At 43.3% G+C, this 23,628-nt stretch overlaps 2 protein-coding genes across 5 annotated transcripts in view; one reads left to right on the forward strand and one right to left on the reverse strand.

The window, feature by feature from the left end:
• PPCDC (phosphopantothenoylcysteine decarboxylase) overlaps positions 1-23,628 on the forward strand; it is a 418,450-nt gene that overhangs the window by 80,685 nt on the left and 314,137 nt on the right. For all 4 annotated transcript variants that reach the window (XM_089652388.1, XM_089652389.1, XM_089652390.1 and 1 more), the window contains one exon: positions 797-963. The gene's annotated coding sequence lies outside the window, so the exon portion shown is untranslated. The remainder of the gene's footprint in view (positions 1-796; positions 964-23,628) is intronic.
• On the reverse strand, positions 718-22,062 carry LOC149447518 (acrosin-like). Its single transcript, XM_089652384.1, has 6 exons — positions 21,861-22,062; positions 19,779-19,968; positions 19,032-19,297; positions 18,465-18,610; positions 16,197-16,570; positions 718-3,177 (listed from the first exon to the last, which is right to left on the reverse strand). Exons 1-5 carry the CDS (start codon positions 21,940-21,942, stop codon positions 16,229-16,231), a joined length of 1,026 nt encoding a protein of 341 aa, XP_089508510.1. The 5' UTR covers positions 21,943-22,062; the 3' UTR covers positions 718-3,177; positions 16,197-16,228.

A 23,628-nucleotide genomic window follows, 5' to 3' on the forward strand; every position in this document is an offset into this window, starting at 1 on the left:
TTTTTTATCAAATTGTTATGGGTAAGGTTCTGCTTTAAGTAAACGTTTCCTTTTTTTCCTAGCCTCACATAGCTAGGGCTTTGCATACAGGTAGTTTTTACAAGCGTGTGAGTTGCATGAGTCCCTTTCCCATTAAAGCCCATTCCACTAGAATGGTGATTACTTCTTGGGCTTTTCTTTATCAGGCTTTTGTGGCTTAGATCTGTAAGGCGGTGACTTGCTTCTGTTCACACATTCTCTTAAAGTGTATGTTACCCTTAAAATGAGTGCAGCAGATATGTGTTTATAAGGTATATTTCTGTCACAAGTAGCAGCCTCTTGTGTTTTGGATTGTGCCTTTTGGATACAAATACCAGGTTATCCCGGCAGTCCCTATTCTGTAATCTTAAATTTCTTCTTCTAGGGTGACAACACTGCTCCTCCATAGATACAGTACAGTGAGAGAACATTGTCACTCTAGGACAGAAAGTGGGTTACTGGCAGGATCACCGGGTGAAAATAAAGGAAAAAAAATCCTGACAAAATATGCAAGTACTACATCTAAGGGCTGGTAGGCTGCAATATATTAGATTTTTAGTTTGGGGTTCAGATACATTTTAATTGTAGCAGAGAAAGGGTGTTATCCATTTGTCTTTGCTGTGTGGCAGGGTAAGGTATGTCTCAGTACTGGATAGAAAGAAATCCAAATAATCTGTTCAGTAAAACAGTTACACAGTATGCATTTTGATGTCTGTATTTATTTTAGTGCTTTGTTTGGAGCTCAGCTTTAAGATTTTGCTATATATTCTGTTTGCAGACGTGTGGTCCGTTCATGGGTTACAACAAAGCCACTGCTGTTCTGCCCAGCTATGACTACAGCCATGTGGAATCATCCAATCACAGCACAACAAATGAAAAGTCTTCTTAGTTTTGGCTACACAGACATCCCATGTATTGAGAAGACCTTGGTGTGTGGAGACAGAGGTCAGTGACTGAAAGTTCAACAAACCTTGTTTTGTTCTGTTTACTGCTATTAAGGGTTGCCAGTGTCACTTTGGTATTGCTGCATGAAAGCATCCCTAAGCCTGGGTTCACACATATGCGGTGCGGTATATCGCATGTGATTTGCACAGAAACCGCCCCACATTCCTATGAAAATCGCATGCGAATTCTGTGCGATGCGATTTGAGCCTTACATTTTGTATGGCTCAAATCGCATCGCACAGAACATTTTGTATGGCTCAAATCGCACCGCATCCACACCAAAAAGGTGCAGGACCCTTTTTTTGGTCCGCACTAGAATCAGATCAGATGGGTATCCACACCCATGCGATCCAGTTCTGCACATTGCACCGCATTTTGCGAACCGATTTCGGGGTGTTGTTAGCATACACACCCACAGCGGTTGAAATGAACTGGGTGCGATTTTGATGCAGTGCAGAATTCGCACAGAAACCGCTGCGAATTCTGCCACCCCATCAGTGTGAACCCAGGCCTAATGTCATATATCAGACATTAGATTTGCAAGTATGAATTGATGTTTGTGGGTAATCGCAGGGTTTTGTTAACATTAGGTAAAGTCTAAGGTTAGTTAAAACCTCTTTCTTGTTTTTTTTTCCTTTAAATGAGCACACGGGACTTTATTTACATTTAATGCAGAGTGGTGTTCCTTGTGCTGGTGTCAGCTGTCAGTGGAAAACTGAAGTCCTCTGCCTCCCTTCCATACCTTGCAGCCATAATCTTCTGGTGCAGTGGGAGTTTATACAAGCCGATCTATGAATGTAGGACAGGATGATGAATAGATCACTTTTCATTCATGGAATCTATACAACAGCTTCTGTGATTGGAGGAGGGAAGGCAGAAAGAGTGAGCATAGTCGGCACTCTGTAAGCTATGTTGCTTGTGCTGCGTTTTTTAAATATTTCATACCATGAAGTAGAGTGAAATGACAGATTGAATGATGGATTAGTGCTGCGCTACTCAGTGCATAAATGAATAATAAATGGACATATAAATTAATATAAAATAAATCAATGTATAAGCAAATATACCCACACCCAAGTGTGGAAATGAAAAACTGCTAGAAACAACCAGTGGAAAATTGTGACAAAAACAATTAATCAAACAATATATTAGTAAAGAACATCCATATAGCAACAAAGTGATAAGTGACAAAATAAAAAAAAAAAAAATATATATATATAAAATAATGTAATGAAAGCAAAATGTGACACAATATACAGTTGCAAGAAAAAGTATGTGAACCCCTTGGTATTACGTGGAGTTTTGCATGAATTGGGCATAAAATGTGCTCTGAACGTCATCTAAGTCACAACAATAGAAGAACACAGTCTGCTGAACATAATACTACACAAATTGTCTCTCAGTCTGGTTCAGTAGGAATCACAATCATGGGAAAGACTGCTGACCTGACAGTTGTTCAGAAAACCATCATTGACACCCTCCATAAGGAGGGAAAGCCTCAAAAGGTAATTGCAAAAGAAGTTGGATGTTCCCAAGTGCCGTGTCAAAGCACATTAATAGAAAGTTATGTAGAAGGGAAAAGTGTGGAAGAAAAAGGTGCACAAGCAGCAGGGATGACCGCAGCCTGGAGAGGATTGTCAGGAAAAGGCCATTCAAAAGTGTTGGGGACTTTCACAAGGAGTGGGCTGAGGCTGCAGTCAGTGCATCAAGAGCCACCACACACAGACGGATCCTGGACATGGGCTTCAAATGTCGTATTCCTCTTGTCAAGCCGCTCCTGAACAACAAACAATGTCAGAAGCGTCTTACCTGGGCTAAAGAAAAACAGACCTGGTCTGTTACTTAGTGGTCCAAAGTCCTCTTTTCTGATGAGAGCAACTTTTGCATCTCATTTGGAAACCAAGGACCCAGAGTATGGAGGAAGAATGGAGAGGCACACACTGTACGATGCTTGAAGTCCAGTGTGAAGTTTCCACAGTCTGTGTTGATTTGGGGAGCCATGTCACCTGCTGGTGTTGGTCCACTGTGCTTCATTAAGTCCAGGGTCAACGCAGCTGTCTACCAGGAGATTTTGGAGCACTTCATGCTTCCTTCCGTAGACTAGCTTTATGGGGATGCTGACTTCATTTTCCAGCAGGACTTGGTCTGCCATAACACCTCAGCAGTGCCACAGGCTGATAGCTTCCATGCCACGCTGCATTGAGGCGGTAATTGCTGCAAAAGGGGCCCAAACCAAGTACTGAGTACATATGCATGCTTATACTTTTCAGAGGTCTGATATTGTTCTATGTACAATCTTTGTTTTATTGATTGCATGTAATATTCTAATTTTCTGAGATTGTGGATTTGGGGTTTTCATGAGCTGTAAGCCATAATCATCACAATTATGACAAATCACGGCTTGAACTATCTTGCTTTGCATGTAATGAGTCTATCTCATATATTAGTTTCACCTTTTAAGTTGCATTACTGAAATAAATGAACTTTTGCACGATTATTCTAATTTTTCGAGTTTCATCTGTGTGTGTGATATATATATATATATATATATATATATCCATCCATATCCCATCAGTTGCTAAAGGGCTGTGATGACATGATAACACTAAAAAAAAATCTGAATTAACTCTCTGCACACTACTATACACTCTTTCCAACAAACTTTGTAGAAAAAAAAAAGGGATTTTTAGTTCACATGCATTGCAATACATGTTTAAGCTGGCCAACTGCATCAAAGTAATCCCTCTCTGGCCAGTCCCTACACTACTCTACTCTACATTACACTACTCGCCTGTGGGGGACCCAAGAAGGGGAGGTTGGGGGCCTCTCTGCAAAAACATTGAACAGAGCATGTAAGTATACAATGTTTGTTATTTTAAAAAAAATTACCAAATGCTTTGGGGAGTCACAGCCAGATGGCTACCTCCAAGATGGCGGTGCCCAGTCCAGGTGAAGACAGCTGAATCTGTTGAATGGACCCCTTTAAGGCATTTACAGCAAAACAGAGAGCCCTAGGGAAATCTGTCAAACCTTCAGCTAGGTCAGCCTCAGTACCTGCTGAGCCTAACTTCCTGGACAGACTTTTTACACCAATCCTAAGGCTCTGGCAGACTCCAGTAGCCGCAACCACCGACTGCAGTGCAGCATTCACCAAGGCAAAAGATGCCTTGATAAAAGTTTCCAAACATTTGTCAGCTGCATCTTTAAAGACTAAAACAAGCCATACTTGAATAGGAATTCAAGATTCCATCCATGCATGGACAGGCTGATTGCACCCCAGTCAATTGATGGATCAACTTGGGTACAACCAGCCTAACAGAATTTTTTTCATTGGATTATTTTTTGCTTATGGCTATAAATATGAGCAGTGATCATCCTGTTCTGCTGGCTGAGAAGGTTCCCCGCAACCCCTCTGCCAGCAGAATACAGTAGTGCTGTGAGAGGAATTCCCCCCATCAACACTGACTGATTTGTCAGCTGCATCTGTAAAGACTTAAACAAGCCATACATGAATTGGAATTCAAGATTCCATCCATGCATGGACAGGCTGATTGCACCCAGTGAATTGATGGGTCAACTTGGGTACAACCAGCCTGACAGAATTTCTACATTGGATTATTGCCTATGACCAGTGATAGTTTTTACGTTGGATTGTTGCCTATGGCTATTAATATGAGCAGTGATCATCCTGCTCTGCTGGCTGAGAACGTTCCTCGCAACCCCCCCGCCAGCAGAATACAGTAGTGCTGTGTGAGGAATTTCCCCCATCAACACTGATTTGTCAGCTGCATCTTTAAAGACTAAAACAAGTCATACAAGAATTGGATTTCAAGATTCCATCCATGCATGGACAGGCTGATTGCACCCCAGTCAATTGATGGATGAACTTGGGTACAACCAGCCTGACAGAATTTCTACATTGGATTATTGCCTATGAGCAGTGATCATCCTGCTCTGCTGGCTGAGAAGGTTCCCTGCAAACCCTCTGCCAGCAGAATACAGTAGTGCTGTGAGAGGAATTCCTCCCATCAACACTGATTTTTCAGCTACTTTTTGAAAGACTAAAACAAGCCATACATGAATTGCGATTCAAGATTCCATCCATGCATGGACAGGCTGATTGCACCCAGTCAATTGATCTGTCAACTTGGGGACAACCAGCCTGACAGAATTTTTACGTTGGATTGTTGCCTATGGCTATAAATATGAGCAGTGAACATCCTGCTCTGCTGGCTGAGAAGGTTCCCCGCAACCCCCCCGCCAGCAGAATACAGTAGTGCTGTGTGAGGAATTCCCCTCATCAACACTGACTGATTTGTCAGCTGCATCTGTAAAGACTAAAACAAGCCATACATGAATTGGAATTCAAGATTCCATCCATGCATGGACAGGCTGATTGCACCCAGTGAATTGATGGATGAACTTGGGTACAACCAACCTGACAGAATTTTTACGTTGGATTGTTGCCTATGGCTATAAATATGAGCAGTGAACATCCTACTCTGCTGGCTGAGAAGGTTCCCCGCAACCCCCCCACCAGCAGAATACAGTAGTGCTGTGTGAGGAATTCCCCCCATCAACACTGACTGATTTGTCAGCTGCATCTTTAAAGACTAAAACAAGTCATACAAGAATTGGATTTCAAGATTCCATCCATGCATGGACAGGCTGATTGCACCCCAGTCAATTGATGGATGAACTTGGGTACAACCAGCCTGACAGAATTTCTACATTGGATTATTGCCTATGAGCAGTGATCATCCTGCTCTGCTGGCTGAGAAGGTTCCCCGCAAACCCTCTGCCAGCAGAATACAGTAGTGCTGTGAGAGGAATTCCCCCCATCAACACTGATTTGTCAGCTACTTCTTTAAAGATTAAAACAAGCCATACATGAATTGGAATTCAAGATTCCATCCATGCATGGAAAGGCTGATTGCACCCAGTGAATTGATGGGTCAACTTGGGTACAACCAGCCTGACAGAATTTTTAGATTGGATTGTTGCCTATGGCTATACATATGAGCAGTGAACATCCTGCTCTGCTGGCTGAGATGGTTCCCCGCAACCCCCCGCCAGCAGAACACAGTAGTGCTGTGTGAGGAATTCCCCCCATCAACACTGACTGATTTGTCAGCTGCATCTTTAAAGACTAAAACAAGTCATACAAGAATTGGATTTCAAGATTCCATCCATGCATGGACAGGCTGATTCTACCCCAGTCAATTGATAGATGAACTTGGGTACAACAAGCCTGACAGAATTTCTACATTGGATTTTTGCCTATGAGCAGTGATCATCCTGCTCTGCTGGCTGAGAAGGTTCCCCGCAAACCCTCTGCCAGCAGAATACAGTAGTGCTGTGAGAGGAATTCCCCCCATCAACACTGATTTATCAGGTACTTTTTGAAAGACTAAAACAAGCCATACATGAATTGCGATTCAAGATTCCATCCATGCATGGACAGGCTGATTGCACCCAGTCAATTGATGGATGAACTTGGGTACAACCAGCCTGACAGAATTTTTAGATTGGATTGTTGCCTATGGCTATAAATATGAGCAGTGAACATCCTGCTCTGCTGGCTGAGAAGGTTCCCCGCAACCCCCCGCCAGCAAAATACAGTAGTGCTGTGTGAGGAATTCCCCCCCATCAACACTGACTGATTTGTCAGCTGCATCTTTAAAGACTAAAACAAGCCATACATGAATTGGAATTCAAGATTCCATCCATGCATGGACAGGCTGATTGCACCCAATCAATTGATGGGTCAACTTGGGTACAACCAGCCTGACAGAATTTTTAAGTTGGATTATTGCCTATGGTTTTAAATATGAGCAGTGATCATCCTACTCTGCTGGTTGAGAAGGTTCCCGGCAACCCCTCTGTCAGCAGAATACAGTAGTGCTGTGTGAGGAATTCCCCCCATCAACACTGACTGATTTGTCAGCTGCATCTTTAAAGGCTAAAACAAGTCATACAAGAATTGGATTTCAAGATTCCATCCATGCATGGACAGGATGATTGCACCCCAGTCAATTGATGTATCAACTTGGGTACAACCAGCCTGACAGAATTTCTACATTGGATTATTGCCTATGAGCAGTGATCATCCTGCTCTGCTGGCTGAGAAGGTTCCCCGCAAACCCTCTGCCAGCAGAATACAGTAGTGCTGTGTGAGGAATTCCCTCCATCAACACTGACTGATTTGTCCGCTGCATCTGTAAAGACTAAAACAAGCCATACATGAACAGGAATTCAAGATTCCATCCATGCATGGACAGGCTGATTGCACCCAATCAATTGATGGGTCAACTTGGGTACAACCAGCCTGACAGAATTTTTACGTTGGATTATTGCCTATGGTTTTAAATATGAGCAGTGATTATCCTACTCTGCTGGCTGAGAAGGTTCCCGCAACCCCTCTGCCAGCAGAATACAGTAGTTCTGTGAGAGGAATTCCTCCCATCAACACTGACTGATTTGTCAGCTGCATCTGTAAAGACTTAAATAAGCCATACATGAATTGGAATTCAAGATTCCATCCATGCATGGACAGGCAGATTGCACCCAGTGAATTGATTGGTCAACTTGGGTACAATCAGCCTGACAGAATTTTTACATTGGATTGTTGCCTATGGCTATAAATATGAGCAGTGAACATCCTGCTCTGCTGGCTGAGAAGGTTCCCCGCAACCCCCCCGCCAGCAGAATACAGTAGTGCTGTGTGAGGAATTCCCCCCATCAACACTGACTGATTTGTCAGCTGCATCTTTAAAGACTAAAACAAGTCATACAAGAATTGGATTTCAAGATTCCATCCATGCATGGACAGGCTGATTCTACCCCAGTCAATTGATGGATTAACTTGGGTACAACCAGTCTGACAGAATTTCTACATTGGATTATTGCCTATGAGCAGTGGTCATCCTGCTCTGCTGGCTGAGAAGGTTCCCCGCAAACCCTCTGCCAGCAGAATACAGTAGTGCTGTGAGAGGAATTCCCCCCATCAACACTGATTTGTCAGCTACTTCTTTAAAGATTAAAACAAGCCATACATGAATTGGAATTCAAGATTCCATCCATGCATGGAAAGGCTGATTGCACCCAGTGAATTGATGGGTCAACTTGGGTACAACCAGCCTGACAGAATTTTTAGATTGGATTGTTGCCTATGGCTATACATATGAGCAGTGAACATCCTGCTCTGCTGGCTGAGATGGTTCCCCGCAACCCCCCGCCAGCAGAACACAGTAGTGCTGTGTGAGGAATTCCCCCCATCAACACTGACTGATTTGTCAGCTGCATCTTTAAAGACTAAAACAAGTCATACAAGAATTGGATTTCAAGATTCCATCCATGCATGGACAGGCTGATTCTACCCCAGTCAATTGATGGATGAACTTGGGTACAACCAGCCTGACAGAATTTCTACATTGGATTTTTGCCTATGAGCAGTGATCATCCTGCTCTGCTGGCTGAGAAGGTTCCCCGCAAACCCTCTGCCAGCAGAATACAGTAGTGCTGTGAGAGGAATTCCCCCCATCAACACTGATTTGTCAGCTACTTTTTGAAAGACTAAAACAAGCCATACATGAATTGCGATTCAAGATTCCATCCATGCATGGACAGGCTGATTGCACCCAGTCAATTGATGGATGAACTTGGGTACAACCAGCCTGACAGAATTTTTAGATTGGATTGTTGCCTATGGCTATAAATATGAGCAGTGAACATCCTGCTCTGCTGGCTGAGAAGGTTCCCCGCAACCCCCCGCCAGCAAAATACAGTAGTGCTGTGTGAGGAATTCCCCCCATCAACACTGACTGATTTGTCAGCTGCATCTTTAAAGACTAAAACAAGCCATACATGAATTGGAATTCAAGATTCCATCCATGCATGGACAGGCTGATTGCACCCAATCAATTGATGGGTCAACTTGGGTACAACCAGCCTGACAGAATTTTTACGTTGGATTATTGCCTATGGTTTTAAATATGAGCAGTGATCATCCTACTCTGCTGGTTGAGAAGGTTCCCCGCAACCCCTCTGTCAGCAGAATACAGTAGTGCTGTGTGAGGAATTCCCCCCATCAACACTGACTGATTTGTCAGCTGCATCTTTAAAGGCTAAAACAAGTCATACAAGAATTGGATTTCAAGATTCCATCCATGCATGGACAGGATGATTGCACCCCAGTCAATTGATGTATCAACTTGGGTACAACCAGCCTGACAGAATTTCTACATTGGATTATTGCCTATGAGCAGTGATCATCCTGCTCTGCTGGCTGAGAAGGTTCCCCGCAAACCCTCTGCCAGCAGAATACAGTAGTGCTGTGAGAGGAATTCCCCCTATCAACACTGATTTGTCAGCTACTTCTTGAAAAATTAAAACAAGCCATACATGAATTGCGATTCAAGATTCCATCCATGCATGGACAGGCTGATTGCACCCAGTCAATTGATGGATGAACTTGGGTACAACCAGCCTGACACAATTTCTACATTGGATTATTGCCTATGGCTATAAATATGAGCAGTGATCATCCTGCTCTGCTGGCTGAGAAGGTTCCCCGCAAACCCTCTGCCAGCAGAATACAGTAGTGCTGTGTGAGGAATTCCCTCCATCAACACTGACTGATTTGTCAGCTGCATCTGTAAAGACTAAAACAAGCCATACATGAACAGGAATTCAAGATTCCATCCATGCATGGACAGGCTGATTGCACCCAGTCAATTGATGGGTCAACTTCTGTACAACCAGCCTGACAGAATTTTTACGTTGGATTATTGCCTATGGCTATAATTATGAACAATGATCATCCTTCTCTGCTGGCTGAGAAGGTTCCCAGCAACCCCCCCCCCCCGCCAGCAGAATACAGTAGTGTTGTGGGAGGAATTCCCCCCATCAACACTGACTGATTTGTCAGCTGCATCTTTAAAGACTAAAACAAGCCATACATGAATTGGAATTCAAGATTCCATCCATGCATGGACAGGCTGATTGCACCCAATCAATTGATGGGTCAACTTGGGTACAACCAGCCTGACAGAATTTTTACGTTGGATTATTGCCTATGGTTTTAAATATGAGCAGTGATCATCCTACTCTGCTGGCTGAGAAGGTTCCCGCAACCCCTCTGCCAGCAGAATACAGTAGTGCTGTGAGAGGAATTCCTCCCATCAACACTGACTGATTTGTCAGCTGCATCTTTAAAGACTAAAACAAGCCATACATGAATTGGAATTCAAGATTCCATCCATGCATGGACAGGCTGATTGCACCCAATCAATTGATGGGTCAACTTGGGTACAACCAGCCTGACAGAATTTTTACGTTGGATTATTGCCTATGGTTTTAAATATGAGCAGTGATCATCCTACTCTGCTGGCTGAGAAGGTTCCCGCAACCCCTCTGCCAGCAGAATACAGTAGTGCTGTGAGAGGAATTCCCCCCATCAACACTGACTGATTTGTCAGCTGCATCTTTAAAGACTAAAACAAGCCATACATGAACAGGAATTCAAGATTCCATCCATGCATGGACAGGCTGATTGCACCCAATTGATGGATGAACTTGGGTACAACCAGCCTGACAGAATTTTTAGAATGGATTGTTGCCTATGGCTATAAATATGAGCAGTGAACATCCTGCTCTGCTGGCTGAGAAGGTTCCCCGCAACCCCCGCCAGCAGAATACAGTAGTGCTGTGTGAGGAATTCCCCCCATCAACACTGACTGATTTGTCAGCTGCATCTTTAAAGACTAAAACAAGCCATACATGAACAGGAATTCAAGATTCCATCCATGAATGGACAGGCTGATTGCACCCAGTCAATTAATGGGTCAACTTCTGTACAACCAGCCTGACAGAATTTTACGTTGGATTATTGCCTATGGCTATAAATATGAGCAGAGATCATCCTTCTCTGCTGGCTGAGAAGGTTCCCAGCAACCCCCCCCCCCCCCCCCCCGCCAGCACAATACAGTAGTGCTGTGAGAGGAATTCCCCCAATCAACACTGATTTTTCAGCTACTTCTTGAAAGATTAAAACAAGCCATACATGAATTGCGATTCAAGATTCCATCCATGCATGGACAGGCTGATTGCACCCAGTCAATTGATCTGTCAACTTGGGTACAACCAGCCTGACAGAATTTTTACGTTGGATTGTTGCCTATGGCTATAAATATGAGCAGTGAACATCCTGCTCTGCTGGCTGAGAAGGTTCCCCGCAACCCCCCCGCCAGCAGAATACAGTAGTGCTGTGTGAGGAATTCCCTCCATCAACACTGACTGATTTGTCAGCTGCATCTTTAAAGACTAAAACAAGCCATACATGAATTGGAATTCAAGATTCCATCCATGCATGGACAGGCTGATTGCACCCAATCAATTGATGGGTCAACTTGGGTACAACCAGCCTGACAGAATTTTTACGTTGGATTATTGCCTATGGTTTTAAATATGAGCAGTGATCATCCTACTCTGCTGGCTGAGAAGGTTCCCGCAACCCCTCTGCCAGCAGAATACAGTAGTGCTGTGAGAGGAATTCCCCCCATCAACACTGACTGATTTGTCAGCTGCATCTTTAAAGACTAAAACAAGCCATACATGAACAGGAATTCAAGATTCCATCCATGAATGGACAGGCTGATTGCACCCAGTCAATTAATGGGTCAACTTCTGTACAACCAGCCTGACAGAATTTTACGTTGGATTATTGCCTATGGCTATAAATATGAGCAGAGATCATCCTTCTCTGCTGGCTGAGAAGGTTCCCAGCAACCCCCCCCCCCCCTTCCCCGCCAGCACAATACAGTAGTGCTGTGAGAGGAATTCCCCCAATCAACACTGATTTTTCAGCTACTTCTTGAAAGATTAAAACAAGCCATACATGAATTGCGATTCAAGATTCCATCCATGCATGGACAGGCTGATTGCACCCAGTCAATTGATCTGTCAACTTGGGTACAACCAGCCTGACAGAATTTTTACGTTGGATTGTTGCCTATGGCTATAAATATGAGCAGTGAACATCCTGCTCTGCTGGCTGAGAAGGTTCCCCGCAACCCCCCCGCCAGCAGAATACAGTAGTGCTGTGTGAGGAATTCCCTCCATCAACACTGACTGATTTGTCAGCTGCATCTTTAAAGACTAAAACAAGTCATACAAGAATTGGATTTCAAGATTCAATCCATGCATGGACAGGCTGATTCTACCCCAGTCAATTGATGGATGAACTTGGGTACAACCAGTCTGACAGAATTTCTACATTGGATTATTGCCTATGAGCAGTGGTCATCCTGCTCTGCTGGCTGAGAAGGTTCCCCGCAAACACTCTGCCAGCAGAATACAGTAGTGCTGTGAGAGGAATTCCCCCCATCAACACTGATTTGTCAGCTACTTTTTGAAAGACTAAAACAAGCCATACATGAATTGGAATTCAAGATTCCATCCATGCATGGACAGGCTGATTGCACCCAGTGAATTGATGGGTCAACTTGGGTACAACCAGCCTGACAGAATTTTTACATTGGATTGTTGCCTATGGCTATAAATATGAGCAGTGAACATCCTGCTCTGCTGGCTGAGAAGGTTCCCCGCAAACCCTCTGCCAGCAGAATACAGTAGTCCTGTGTGAGGAATTCCCTCCATCAACACTGACTGATTTGTCAGCTGCATCTTTAAAGACTAAAACAAGCCATACATGAACAGGAATTCAAGATTCCATCCATGCATGGACAGGCTGATTGCACCCAGTCAATTAATGGGTCAACTTCTGTACAACCAGCCTGACAGAAATTTTACGTTGGATTATTGCCTATGGCTATAAATATGAGCAGAGATCATCCTTCTCTGCTGGCTGAGAAGGTTCCCATCAACCCCCCACCCCCCCCCGCCAGCACAATACAGTAGTACTGTGGGAGGAATTCCCCCCATCAACACTGACTGATTTGTGAGCTGCATCTTTAAAAACTAAAACAAGCCATACATGAATTGGAATTCAAGATTCCATCCATGCATGGACAGGCTGATTGCACCCAATCAATTGATGGGTCAACTTGGGTACAACCAGCCTGACAGAATTTCTACATTGAATTATTGCCTATGAGCAGTGATCATCCTGCTCTGCTGGCTGAGAAGGTTCCGCGCAAACCCTCTGCCAGCAGAATACAGTAGTGCTGTGAGAGGAATACCCCCCATCAACACTGATTTGTCAGCTACTTCTTGAAAGATTAAAACAAGCCATACATGAATTGGATTTCAAGATTCCATCCATGCATGGACAGGCTGATTGCACCCAGTGAATTGATGGGTCAACTTGGGTACAACCAGCCTGACAGAATTTCTACATTGGATTATTGCCTATTAGCAGTGATAATTTTTACGTTGGATTGTTGCCTATGGCTATAAATATGAGCAGTGAACATCCTGCTCTGCTGGCTGAGAAGGTTCCCCGCAACCCCCCGCCAGCAGAATACAGTAGTGCTGTGTGAGGAATTTCCCCCATCAACACTGATTTGTCAGCTGCATCTTTAAAGACTAAAAGAAGTCATACAAGAATTGGATTTCAAGATTCCATCCATGCATGGACAGGCTGATTCTACCCCAGTCAATTGATGGATGAACTTGGGTACAACCAGCCTGACAGAATTTCTACATTGGATTATTGCCTATGAGCAGTGATCATCCTGCTCTGCTGGTTGAGAAGGTTCCCCGCAAACCCTCTGCCAGCAGAATACAGTAGTGCTGTGAGAGGAATTCCCCCAATCAACACTGATTTTTCAGCTACTTCTTGAAAGATTAAAACAAGCCATACATAAATTGTGATTCAAGATTCCATCCATGCATGGACAGGCTGATTGCACCCAGTCAATTGATCTGTCAACTTGGGTACAACCAGCCTGACAGAATTTTTACGTTGGATTGTTGCCTATGGCTATAAATATGAGCAGTGAACATCCTGCTCTGCTGGCTGAGAAGGTTCCCCGCCAACCCCCACCAGCAGAATACAGTAGTGCTGTGTGAGGAATTCCCCCCATCAACACTGACTGATTTGTCAGCTGCATCTGTTAAGACTAAAACAAGCCATACATGAACAGGAATTCAAGATTCCATCCATGCATGGACAGGCTGATTGCACCCAGTCAATTAATGGGTCAACTTCTGTACAACCAGCCTGACAGAATTTTTACCTTGGATTATTGCCTATGGCTATAAATATGAACAATGATCATCCTTCTCTGCTGGCTGAGAAGGTTCCCAGCAACCCCCCCCCGCCAGCACAATACAGTAGTGCTGTGTGAGGAATTCCCCCCATCAACACTGACTGATTTGTCAGCTGCATCTTTAAAGACTGAAACAAGTCATACAAGAGTTGGATTTCAAGATTCCATCCATGCATGGACAGGCTGATTGCACCCCAGTCAAATGATGGATGAACTTGAGTACAACCAGCCTGACAGAATTTCTACATTGGATTATTGCCTATGAGCAGTGATCATCCTGCTCTGCTGGCTGAGAAGGTTCCCCGCAAACCCTCTGCCAGCAGAATACAGTAGTGCTGTGAGAGGAATTCCCCCCATCAACACTGATTTGTCAGCTACTTCTTGAAAGACTAAAACAAGCCATACATGAATTGCGATTCAAGATTCCATCCATGCATGGACAGGCTGATTGCACCCAGTCAATTGATGGATGAACTTGGGTACAACCAGCCTGACAGAATTTCTACATTGGATTATTGCCTATGGCTATAAATATGAGCAGTGATCATCCTGCTCTGCTGGCTGAGAAGGTTCCCCGCAAACCCTCTGCCAGCAGAATACAGTAGTGCTGTGTGAGGAATTCCCTCCATCAACACTGACTGATTTGTCAGCTGCATCTTTAAAGACTAAAACAAGCCATACATGAAGTGGAATTCAAGATTCCATCCATGCATGGACAGGCTGATTGCACCCAGTCAATTAATGGGTCAACTTCTGTACAACCAGCCTGACAGAATTTTTACCTTGGATTATTGCCTATGGCTATAAATATGAACAATGATCATCCTTCTCTGCTGGCTGAGAAGGTTCCCAGCAACCCCCCCCCCCCCCCCCGCCAGCACAATACAGTAGTGCTGTGTGAGGAATTCCCTCCATCAACACTGACTGATTTGTCAGCTGCATCTTTAAAGACTAAAACAAGCCATACATGAACAGGAATTCAAGATTGCATCCATGCATGGACAGGCTGATTGCACCCAGTCAATTGATGGGTCAACTTGGGTACAACCAGCCTGACAGAATTTCTACATTGGATTATTGCCTATGAGCAGTGATCATCCTGCTCTGCTGGCTGAGAAGGTTCCCCGCAAACCCTCTGCCAGCAGAATACAGTAGTGCTGTGAGAGGAATTCCCCCCATCAACACTGATTTGTCAGCTACTTCTTGAAAGACTAAAACAAGCCATACATGAATTGTGATTCAAGATTCCATCTATGCATGGACAGGCTGATTGCACCCAGTCAATTGATGGGTCAACTTGGGTACAACCAGCCTGACAGAATTTCTACATTGGATTATTTATTGCCTATGGCTGTAGCTATGAGTAGTAATCATCCTGCTCTGCTGGCTGAGATAGTTCCCCGCAACCTCCCCACCAGCAGAATACTGTAGTGCTGTGAGTGGAATTCCCCCCCCATCAACACTGACTTCAGTAATGGGGAAGCAAACAAATTTTTTTTTTTTTTTTTGCGTCATCTATGGAATGCTTAATTTCCCCTTCTAAACTTGTTACGTTTTACACCCATATATATGGTGTAACATGTTTAGCAACTCACCCCCCCCCCCCCCCCCGAAACAGCGTGCGGAGGTTCCTCTCCCACATTTGCTGTCACATTTTTAAAATCGTGCAGCTGTGCCTGCACAACCGCATCATTCATTCACAGGAATCTGTGAATAATGAAACTACAAGTTCTATCTTCTACCACGGCAGACGGATTTGTAGTTTGAATGGGCTGCGAGCATGATGAGCAGCATGTTCATAGTCCATTCACATTCCCTCCAGGCTGCAAATTGACAGCCCATACAGAGGGTAGAATGTGTTGGAGCCTGAAATTGCACCAGGGATCCACTGATCGGGGATGCAAAACTTTGCAGGCTCATGTTTAAAGAAATATTAAATGCACATTTTTTGACCTGCAAAAATATGTGCATTTATTTATTTATTTGTAAAGGTTAACTTACAGGGCTTGTGCTCATCATGGCCCTTCCATGGTTTACTCTGCAGGTTTGAACCTCTTCAGGATCTTCCTCACGTAAGGATTGTCCGCCATAGATTGCCTTGCTGTGAAAACTTGAGATTGAGATGAAGGCATGTTATCTAATTTACGTTCAGATCCTGAAGGAAATGTATTGGAAGTGGCTGTAAAAGTTGGCTGTTTTTTCTGCTGAGTGCAGCTACTCAATTTAGCAGAAATCCACTTCAGAAAATGCTGGGTACTGGCATAGATACCTGGACGTTGTTTGCGGGCACAACCAGAACCCCAGCTTGTGACACCTGCCACAAAGTACTTTGAAGTTGTTTTATCCAAACACATGAGTGGTCCTCCGCTGTCTCCCTGTAATGGAATCAAAGATAAAAAGAATGTTAGTCTAATATTTACAAAAGAATAATAAGTACCAGAATGTGATAAGAGACCCCATAATGTCTTTTGAGGAGAACTCGAGTAAATGTGCTTGTTATTTTGCTGCTTTTGCCCCTGGTTCCCCATCCTAGAGAATACTCCCGGACTTTTTTCCCCTGGCCCTTATGTCATCCAAGATACTGCAAAGACTGTGGGAGCACATGGCGTGAGGTTTCCCCTGGCTGCCGCCAGGACTTTAGCTGACATCAGTGTGGGAGAGGTAGAGCAGCCGCAAGTCTGCTGGACATAGAGCCTGCCAGAAATGTCAGTGAGGAATAAAGGGAAAGGTTCTATTTGCAGCACAGTGGGGGCAAGGAGGGGGCAACAAAAGTAGCCTGAGTATTTCTGTTAGTTAATTTACTTTGGCGTGTTTATCTCATGCATTGAGTGGTGAAAGGGTCCCTTTAAAAAGTCTTTCGTGGTCAAACGGATAACTGAAGAACAATAGAAAAAGTAGCTAACTTTGGAAATATAAGTGGCGCTATGAGCAAAGTTCTTGTGAAAATGCTAGTTCCCTGGATGTATCTGGTTTCAATTGCGGAGTCACAGCTCCATAAGCATACAGCAATTTAAAATTGAAAAAAGTTAGAATTGCTCATCTCTATGATGATTTCATGTCAGTGACTCAGGAGGCATCAAAGCCTGTGAATTAGCATTAAAGTAGTAGCATTTTCAGGAAAGGGCAACAATGGACGTCTATATCCTTTTCCCATGACATGCTTCCTTTAGGGCTAGATCATACCATGGTACAGAGACGTCAATTTTTCTGCATGCATTCTGCAAGGGTACAACTAAATCAACTGTTCTCCATGTGCACTGTTCACACCACAACACTAGTATCACGTGCAGATTTTTTCTGCACAGGAATCTGCAACATGTATAAAACTAATTGAAACGCACTTGAAAACTGATGTAAACTGATGTCTCTGCAAGTGAAATCTGACTGTCAGTTTCCATCAGTTTTTCTACACACATGGTGTGAACAAGGCCTAAAAGTGGTAGTAATCCGGCCCCCCTGCAGGTTTAAGTCATAATGTACTAGTATGCACCGCATACTAGCACACTATGACAGACTTACCTGCACACAGAGCCCTCTGGCTGTATGAATGGCCTGGGCCACAATGACATCATTCCTGCGCACACTGTATGCCCTGAATGCAGAGCGTCAGTCTGAATGGGCAGGTGAAGTTATTGGCTAATGCTGATGTGAATATCTCCTAAATGGTATACGTTTAGGAGATATTCATTGTACCTATAGGCAAAGCTTGATAATAAGCTTACCTGTAGGTACAAGTTAAAGAATAGCGTTTACTTCCACTTTAACCCCTCAACGCAGGCGCCTCCCGGCTCTTTAAGAGGTTTCTGATACCAGGGGGCGGGGATTCTGATCAAGTGACCGCCATAATTGGCTGTCATAGCGGTTACATGATTGGAAAGCTTCCGATCACAAGTAGAGACTGGGAGCTTTCCATTAGCCACCAGTAACTCTGCTGGGAGCGCTCAGGACGGGCACTCTCGGCACAGCTCTATTAACATTCTGGTACGGAGTTATGCAGCCTCTTGGTGTTAAGGCCCAGCTGCCGAGAGGCCTGATTATATGCGTACCACCGGCAGGAATAGGTTAATCACTTTGTGCTATTTTAACATAGCCTTTTTTGCATCTATAAGCTGCTATTTCTTATTAAAATCTATATATCGCAAGGAGACGATATGCTTTCATACAGTATATACGAATACTGAAAATAGGATGAATGTATATAATGTCCCCATGTACAAGACAAGCATTGTTAATTGTTTGAAAAAATGGATGTAATCTTTTGAAACTTACTTGGCAAGTGTCCACTCCACCTCTTTGATATCCAGCGCACAGGTTTTGTGCATGGATGCGGCCATTGTACCAGCCTGGGCTGTTACAGGTTTGAAGGTCAATCAAGTTCACTTTGGCTTCCCGCAGAAAATCCGCTGTTGCGGCACCTGTAAAAAAAAAAAGATAATGAAAATTAATTAAATATGCAAACTATACAGCCATATGTGAGATATGAGAAGTACTATAATGGACATGATATAAGCCTTGTAATGCCAGCATAACAAAAAACAGACACCAGGAAGTGACTATATGTAGTTTTTTCCCCCCCCCAGTGTTCTCCTTGGTGTCCACCAACTGGCAGTGATCAGCTCCAAATCTGTAGCTTTAGCAGGCACTCACCCCCACTCCATCATCTTTCAGTACCCTTGTGCTTTTTAGAGATGGAGTGGAAATACTTATTTGCACTTGAGAGGAAATGTAGGACCCCAAAATGGCTCTTCTTGGTGCCTTCTTTTACATTGTTATGTTTTGCAAGGATAATACCAGGACAAGTTCATTAAGAAGTTTAGGACTGCAGACGAAACTTACCATTCTCAGACAAATGTCCCCAGCCACTTATGTAGCATGTGCTCATGCTGTAGATGTCCATGGTGCTGCTGGGTAAACATGCTGGCTGAACGAAGTCATTGTACACTACTGGCGAGTTGAGCTGTATGAGGGCAATATCATTGATCTTTAATTTGCTGTCGTATCTTTTGTGCAGAATATAAGCCTTGACAGATCTTATCTGCACTTCCTTGTCAAGTTGTGATAGTTTGTTAGCTCCTATCACAATTCTCCATTTTGCCACAGAGCTGTAAAGTAAAAAAAAAATGTTAAAAAGGACTGCAAGAAGGTGGCAGCACAAGCACAAACATTCTAACACGCTTAACAGACTGCTATATGTCTAGAGATGAATACGATATATATATTTTTCTTAAAAGAAAAAGTACACTAGCCACTTAGCCAGTCCCGGCTGGGAAAAATCCCAACTTTAAAGTTGGAACCTGGCTCAGCCTCTCAGCAAATTACTGGGAGCCCCAGCCGCTCCCTCCCCCTCGTGGGGGTGGGGGGGGGGTGGATAGGTGGGGGCAGAGCAAAGAGCGGAGACAGAGTCACTAGCTCACGGAGCACTGAGAACTGAGCGATCAGCACTGTTTGCTCAGTCTTCGAGCCGACGAGGGACAGATGCAGCATCGAACTGGTGCTCCATCCACCTAAGTAAGTATATTTTCTAGAAAAAAAAAAAACTTCTCTTTTAATTATTGAGAAGAGGACCAGAAGAGATAACCTTACCTTAAATCACCAAAGCAGTGTGCAGCAGTCAACACCCATTGGTCTTTTATTAGGGTTCCTCCACAAAAGTGGTTATATCCATTTAAATCCGGACTCTGTATGCTGACCATCCATGGCCAGGAACCTTTCCGGGCAATAACTCCTCCTACAATCCGTGAATCATACGATCTAATATTGCGCGTACCACAACCTAAAATAAAAGAAGAAAGACATAAATCATATCGACTTTTCACTGATTGAATACAATGCACATCAATAAAATATATAGATATTAAATATACAAAGTTTTATTTTTAACTTATTAACCTGGAACAAATTATGTCCAACTATTTAAATACCGACTAACATTTTCTTATTAATTTTGCTATTTCTTAATATGAAAGGGGGGAATTTGACTTAAGATATGCACTGATCTTGTGGATTTGTATTTATTTCAACAGTGCTAACAAATTCCACAGCTTTTTACAGTGAATGCAGAACTGGTAATGTTAGTTTCAGCCCCCAAAACAGCAATTGTACTAAAGCCTGATTGAATACTCCTTTTCTTGTAATGCACTCAGTAGTAACAGATCAGGGGGGCTTTTTTATTTTTTTTAATACTATTTTACTGCAACTAGGGTTAAAAAGGCTGTGTGCTTTCAACAAGCTAGAGAGCTGGGCCCCTGCCCAACATATATCTATATGGGCAAACCTTCTTGAATATATGTGTTTGTGAGATCTATCTAAGTCTGTAATCCCAGTTCATGTAGTCTGTCACATTGATGCATAATGTCCCCTTACTATATACTGTATATATGATTTGAGTTATCAAGACAATGATGGCCTGATTAACTAGGCACGAAGTGCAAATAAATCCTATTAGCATTTTACTACTTACTTTTAATTTTAGTATGGGTACAGTTTAAAGGAGAAGTATAGCCAAAGCTTTTTTGTCCATAATCCTCCTATGGGTCACAGGAGTGCGCTTAGTTCTGCACTCCTGTGACCCAGATTCAGCCGTCATTAGGCTAAAGTCTGCTGTTTGTTGACGTTACGGAGCCACTCCAGGCTCTGCAGGGATGCCAACAATAATGTTGGGATCCGTCCAGATGCCGATCAGCAGCTGGCTCAGCCTCTCAGTGTGCTCCTGAGAGCCTGAGCCAGCCGCTTCCATGCCCTCCATAGCCTGGCGCTCCACTGACCATCACTGCTCTGTGCTTAGAACAGACCAGAGAACTGAGGGATCAGCGATGTTTGATGACTCAGTTCTTGGTGTAGAGCCGGCAGGAGACAGATGCAGAATTGGATTGATGCTGCAACCAGCTAGGTGAGTATGTAGGTTTGTTATTCTCATTTCCCGCTCTTCTTTTAGGATCCATGCACACTAGGAGCAGAAAAATGCCGGAACCTCTGGCAGAAAGAGCAGCATAAAATGCTCATAATGGCTCGTATTGCACAAGAGTTTAGGAGAGTTTATGTGCATTTGCTTTTTAAGCGTTTTTTTCCCCCAAAACATTCACCTCTGCTTATTTTTCAATGTACATTTCAAAATGCAGAATGCTTCTAAACACCGCATTTATACGCGTTCATGAACGTTTTTTTGTTTATGAAGGGTTTCTTTTCCTGCTTCTAAACACTCCTCTAGAAATATGCCTCTAAACCCCCTAATGTTCATGGACATATGGAATAACATGGAGCTGTTTCTATAGGCAGGAGAAAACATGTAAAACTCCTGTAGAAGCTCCTATTGTTAAGCCTACTGTACATTGACCCTAAACAGCTTTTACAATAAACCCGTGTGCATGAAGCCTTAATATGCCGCTAAGATTACTAATGCTGTAATATGTGATTTAATACATTGGTGAGAGTGCTATACGATTTGATATCGATATGAAAAAAATATATATATATATTTATGTATGTGTGTGTGTGTTACATTGGTCAGTGTTGATATGGTCAGTTATGCTAAGTATATTTGCACATTAGAGCACTCCTCTGCCCTCCCCCCCCCCCCCCCCACTAACAATGTAACCCCTAAAACTGAAAAATACAATAAATAATTTAAATAGAGAAAAAATCTATTGGATCCTTAGGATAACTTACTGTCTGCGTGGTGGTAGGAACGCGATCTGTCAACAAATGAAGCAAATAGAAGCAGAAGAAGTAGGACACACACACGGGCCATCCTTACTCTATGCTGCTCTCTGCAGTTATGAGCCTCTCCAGGTGTGGCAGCTAAGTAAGTCACCTTAGTTGCCAGGGCAACAGCACAGTGAGAAAATTACAGCCACATGGCCAAAAATAAATATCCCTCCGTAAAGCTTCGTGACTTAAACCTTTAATGGGGAGAGTTAGTTGAGCAGCCAGAATCCAGGGCAACTGTGCATGGCCACCAATCGGCTTCTAGCTTTTTTTTTTATTTTTAAAGTGTAACTGAACAAGCTAAAAATAGAAGCTGATTGATTTCTGGCTGCTTTGGTTTTAGTAAATGCACCCCAGTGTGTTCTCTTTAATATAAATGGCAGTTGTTTATGATGCACGGTGCTTTCACAAACTGTCATTCTGTCAGCTTTTACATAAATATCCACAGTTATGAATGTTCTGAAATATAATGGACTCCATGTAAGCTGCTCAGTATTTTGTGGTATCGCTTAAATGTTACATTTGTTGGGAAGAAGTAGATTGCGATAAAGATTTGGTCTGGGAGTATTTCCTATTACCTGCAAAATATTGTATTTTCTGCTTCCAATAACCATTCAAGTTGTTCAGCAAACGTTACCGTTTCGGGAGAAATTGTATAACAATGTTGGGTGTGTTTAAAAATAGTCCGCTTTATTCATATGGCTTAGGACATGATGACACCAGATGTATTATTTCCATCACAGCTTTACAGCAGAGACAAGGCAAAATGCAATATTTTCTTTCAGGGCAGCAGATTGCGATGTGAACCACTGTCTTGCAACGGTGCGGCAGTGAACATAATTCTGTGACATTTTAATAAAGTTTTGTGAAAAAAAAACAGTGATGCATTAGGATTTTTTTTTTTTTGTCACCTCCCCCCCCCCGCCCCCCCACAGTCCATATTTGCTGCCTGCATGACCATCTACTTACGTTTGGCCCTGTAGCCGTGATCTGTACTGTATGGCCCTACTTCTAACCACACCGTCTTTCCTCTAAAAAAAAAAAAGGTCTCTTCATACCGCGCATTCCCAACGCAGCCCCATTTATTGCTATGGGAAAGCCATACTCTGAGTGATCATATGTGGCCACCATGACTACAGAAATCCTACTGGAATGAATGAGGCTGTGGTGGGCATGTGCAGTATGAAACGAACATTTTCATAGGGAAGGCTGAACAGCTCAGAGCAATGTCGCAGAGTGAATTGAGATTTAAGACCACATGGACAGCACTCAAGGGAGGGAAACCTACAGTTGTCCTGTTTTTCCAAAAACAAAAAGCCTGTTGCTGTAACTGCTTCAAAAGTGTCAGCTGTAATTAGGCTTTCATTTGTTTTTCTCACTAAAATGACATTTAATTTTTTAATTACATTAGCCACTTGTCGACCAGTCACATACTCAGTGGTTGTACCTTCGTGGTTGTACTGGGATGAGGCATCATCCCAGTATCGTTATTTAGAGCCAACAGTTGGCTTTCTTGTAATAGCAATCAGAGCGCTAACAGACCTCTTGATCGTTAATACCAGCAGCAGGTGGAGACTCCCCCAACCTCCCCTCCCCCCCCGCCTTCCGCCGATTTAACAGGACCTCCCATTCATTGGGAGTCACAGAGCTGAACGAAGACTTGGATTGGCTTTCTTCGGCTCCGTTAAATAGTAATCCTGAATCCTGAAGTTTTAAAAATTCTGCAAAG

Source organism: Staurois parvus, unplaced genomic scaffold, assembly GCF_062004578.1.
Source record: "Staurois parvus isolate SC_StPar_1 unplaced genomic scaffold, SC_StPar_1.0 ptg000682l, whole genome shotgun sequence".
Taxonomy (NCBI): domain Eukaryota; kingdom Metazoa; phylum Chordata; class Amphibia; order Anura; family Ranidae; genus Staurois; species Staurois parvus.

Bases quoted from the DNA above. Each gene is read 5' to 3' on its own strand.
- LOC149447518 (XM_089652384.1), bottom strand. From the start codon at position 21,942: ATGGCCCGTGTGTGTGTCCTACTTCTTCTGCTTCTATTTGCTTCATTT. The intron at 19,969-21,860 runs GTAAGTTATCCT...CTTTTATTTTAG, and splicing joins TTCCTACCACCACGCAGACA to GTTGTGGTACGCGCAATATT. The intron at 19,298-19,778 runs GTAAGGTTATCT...TTTACTTTACAG, and splicing joins CACTGCTTTGGTGATTTAAG to CTCTGTGGCAAAATGGAGAA.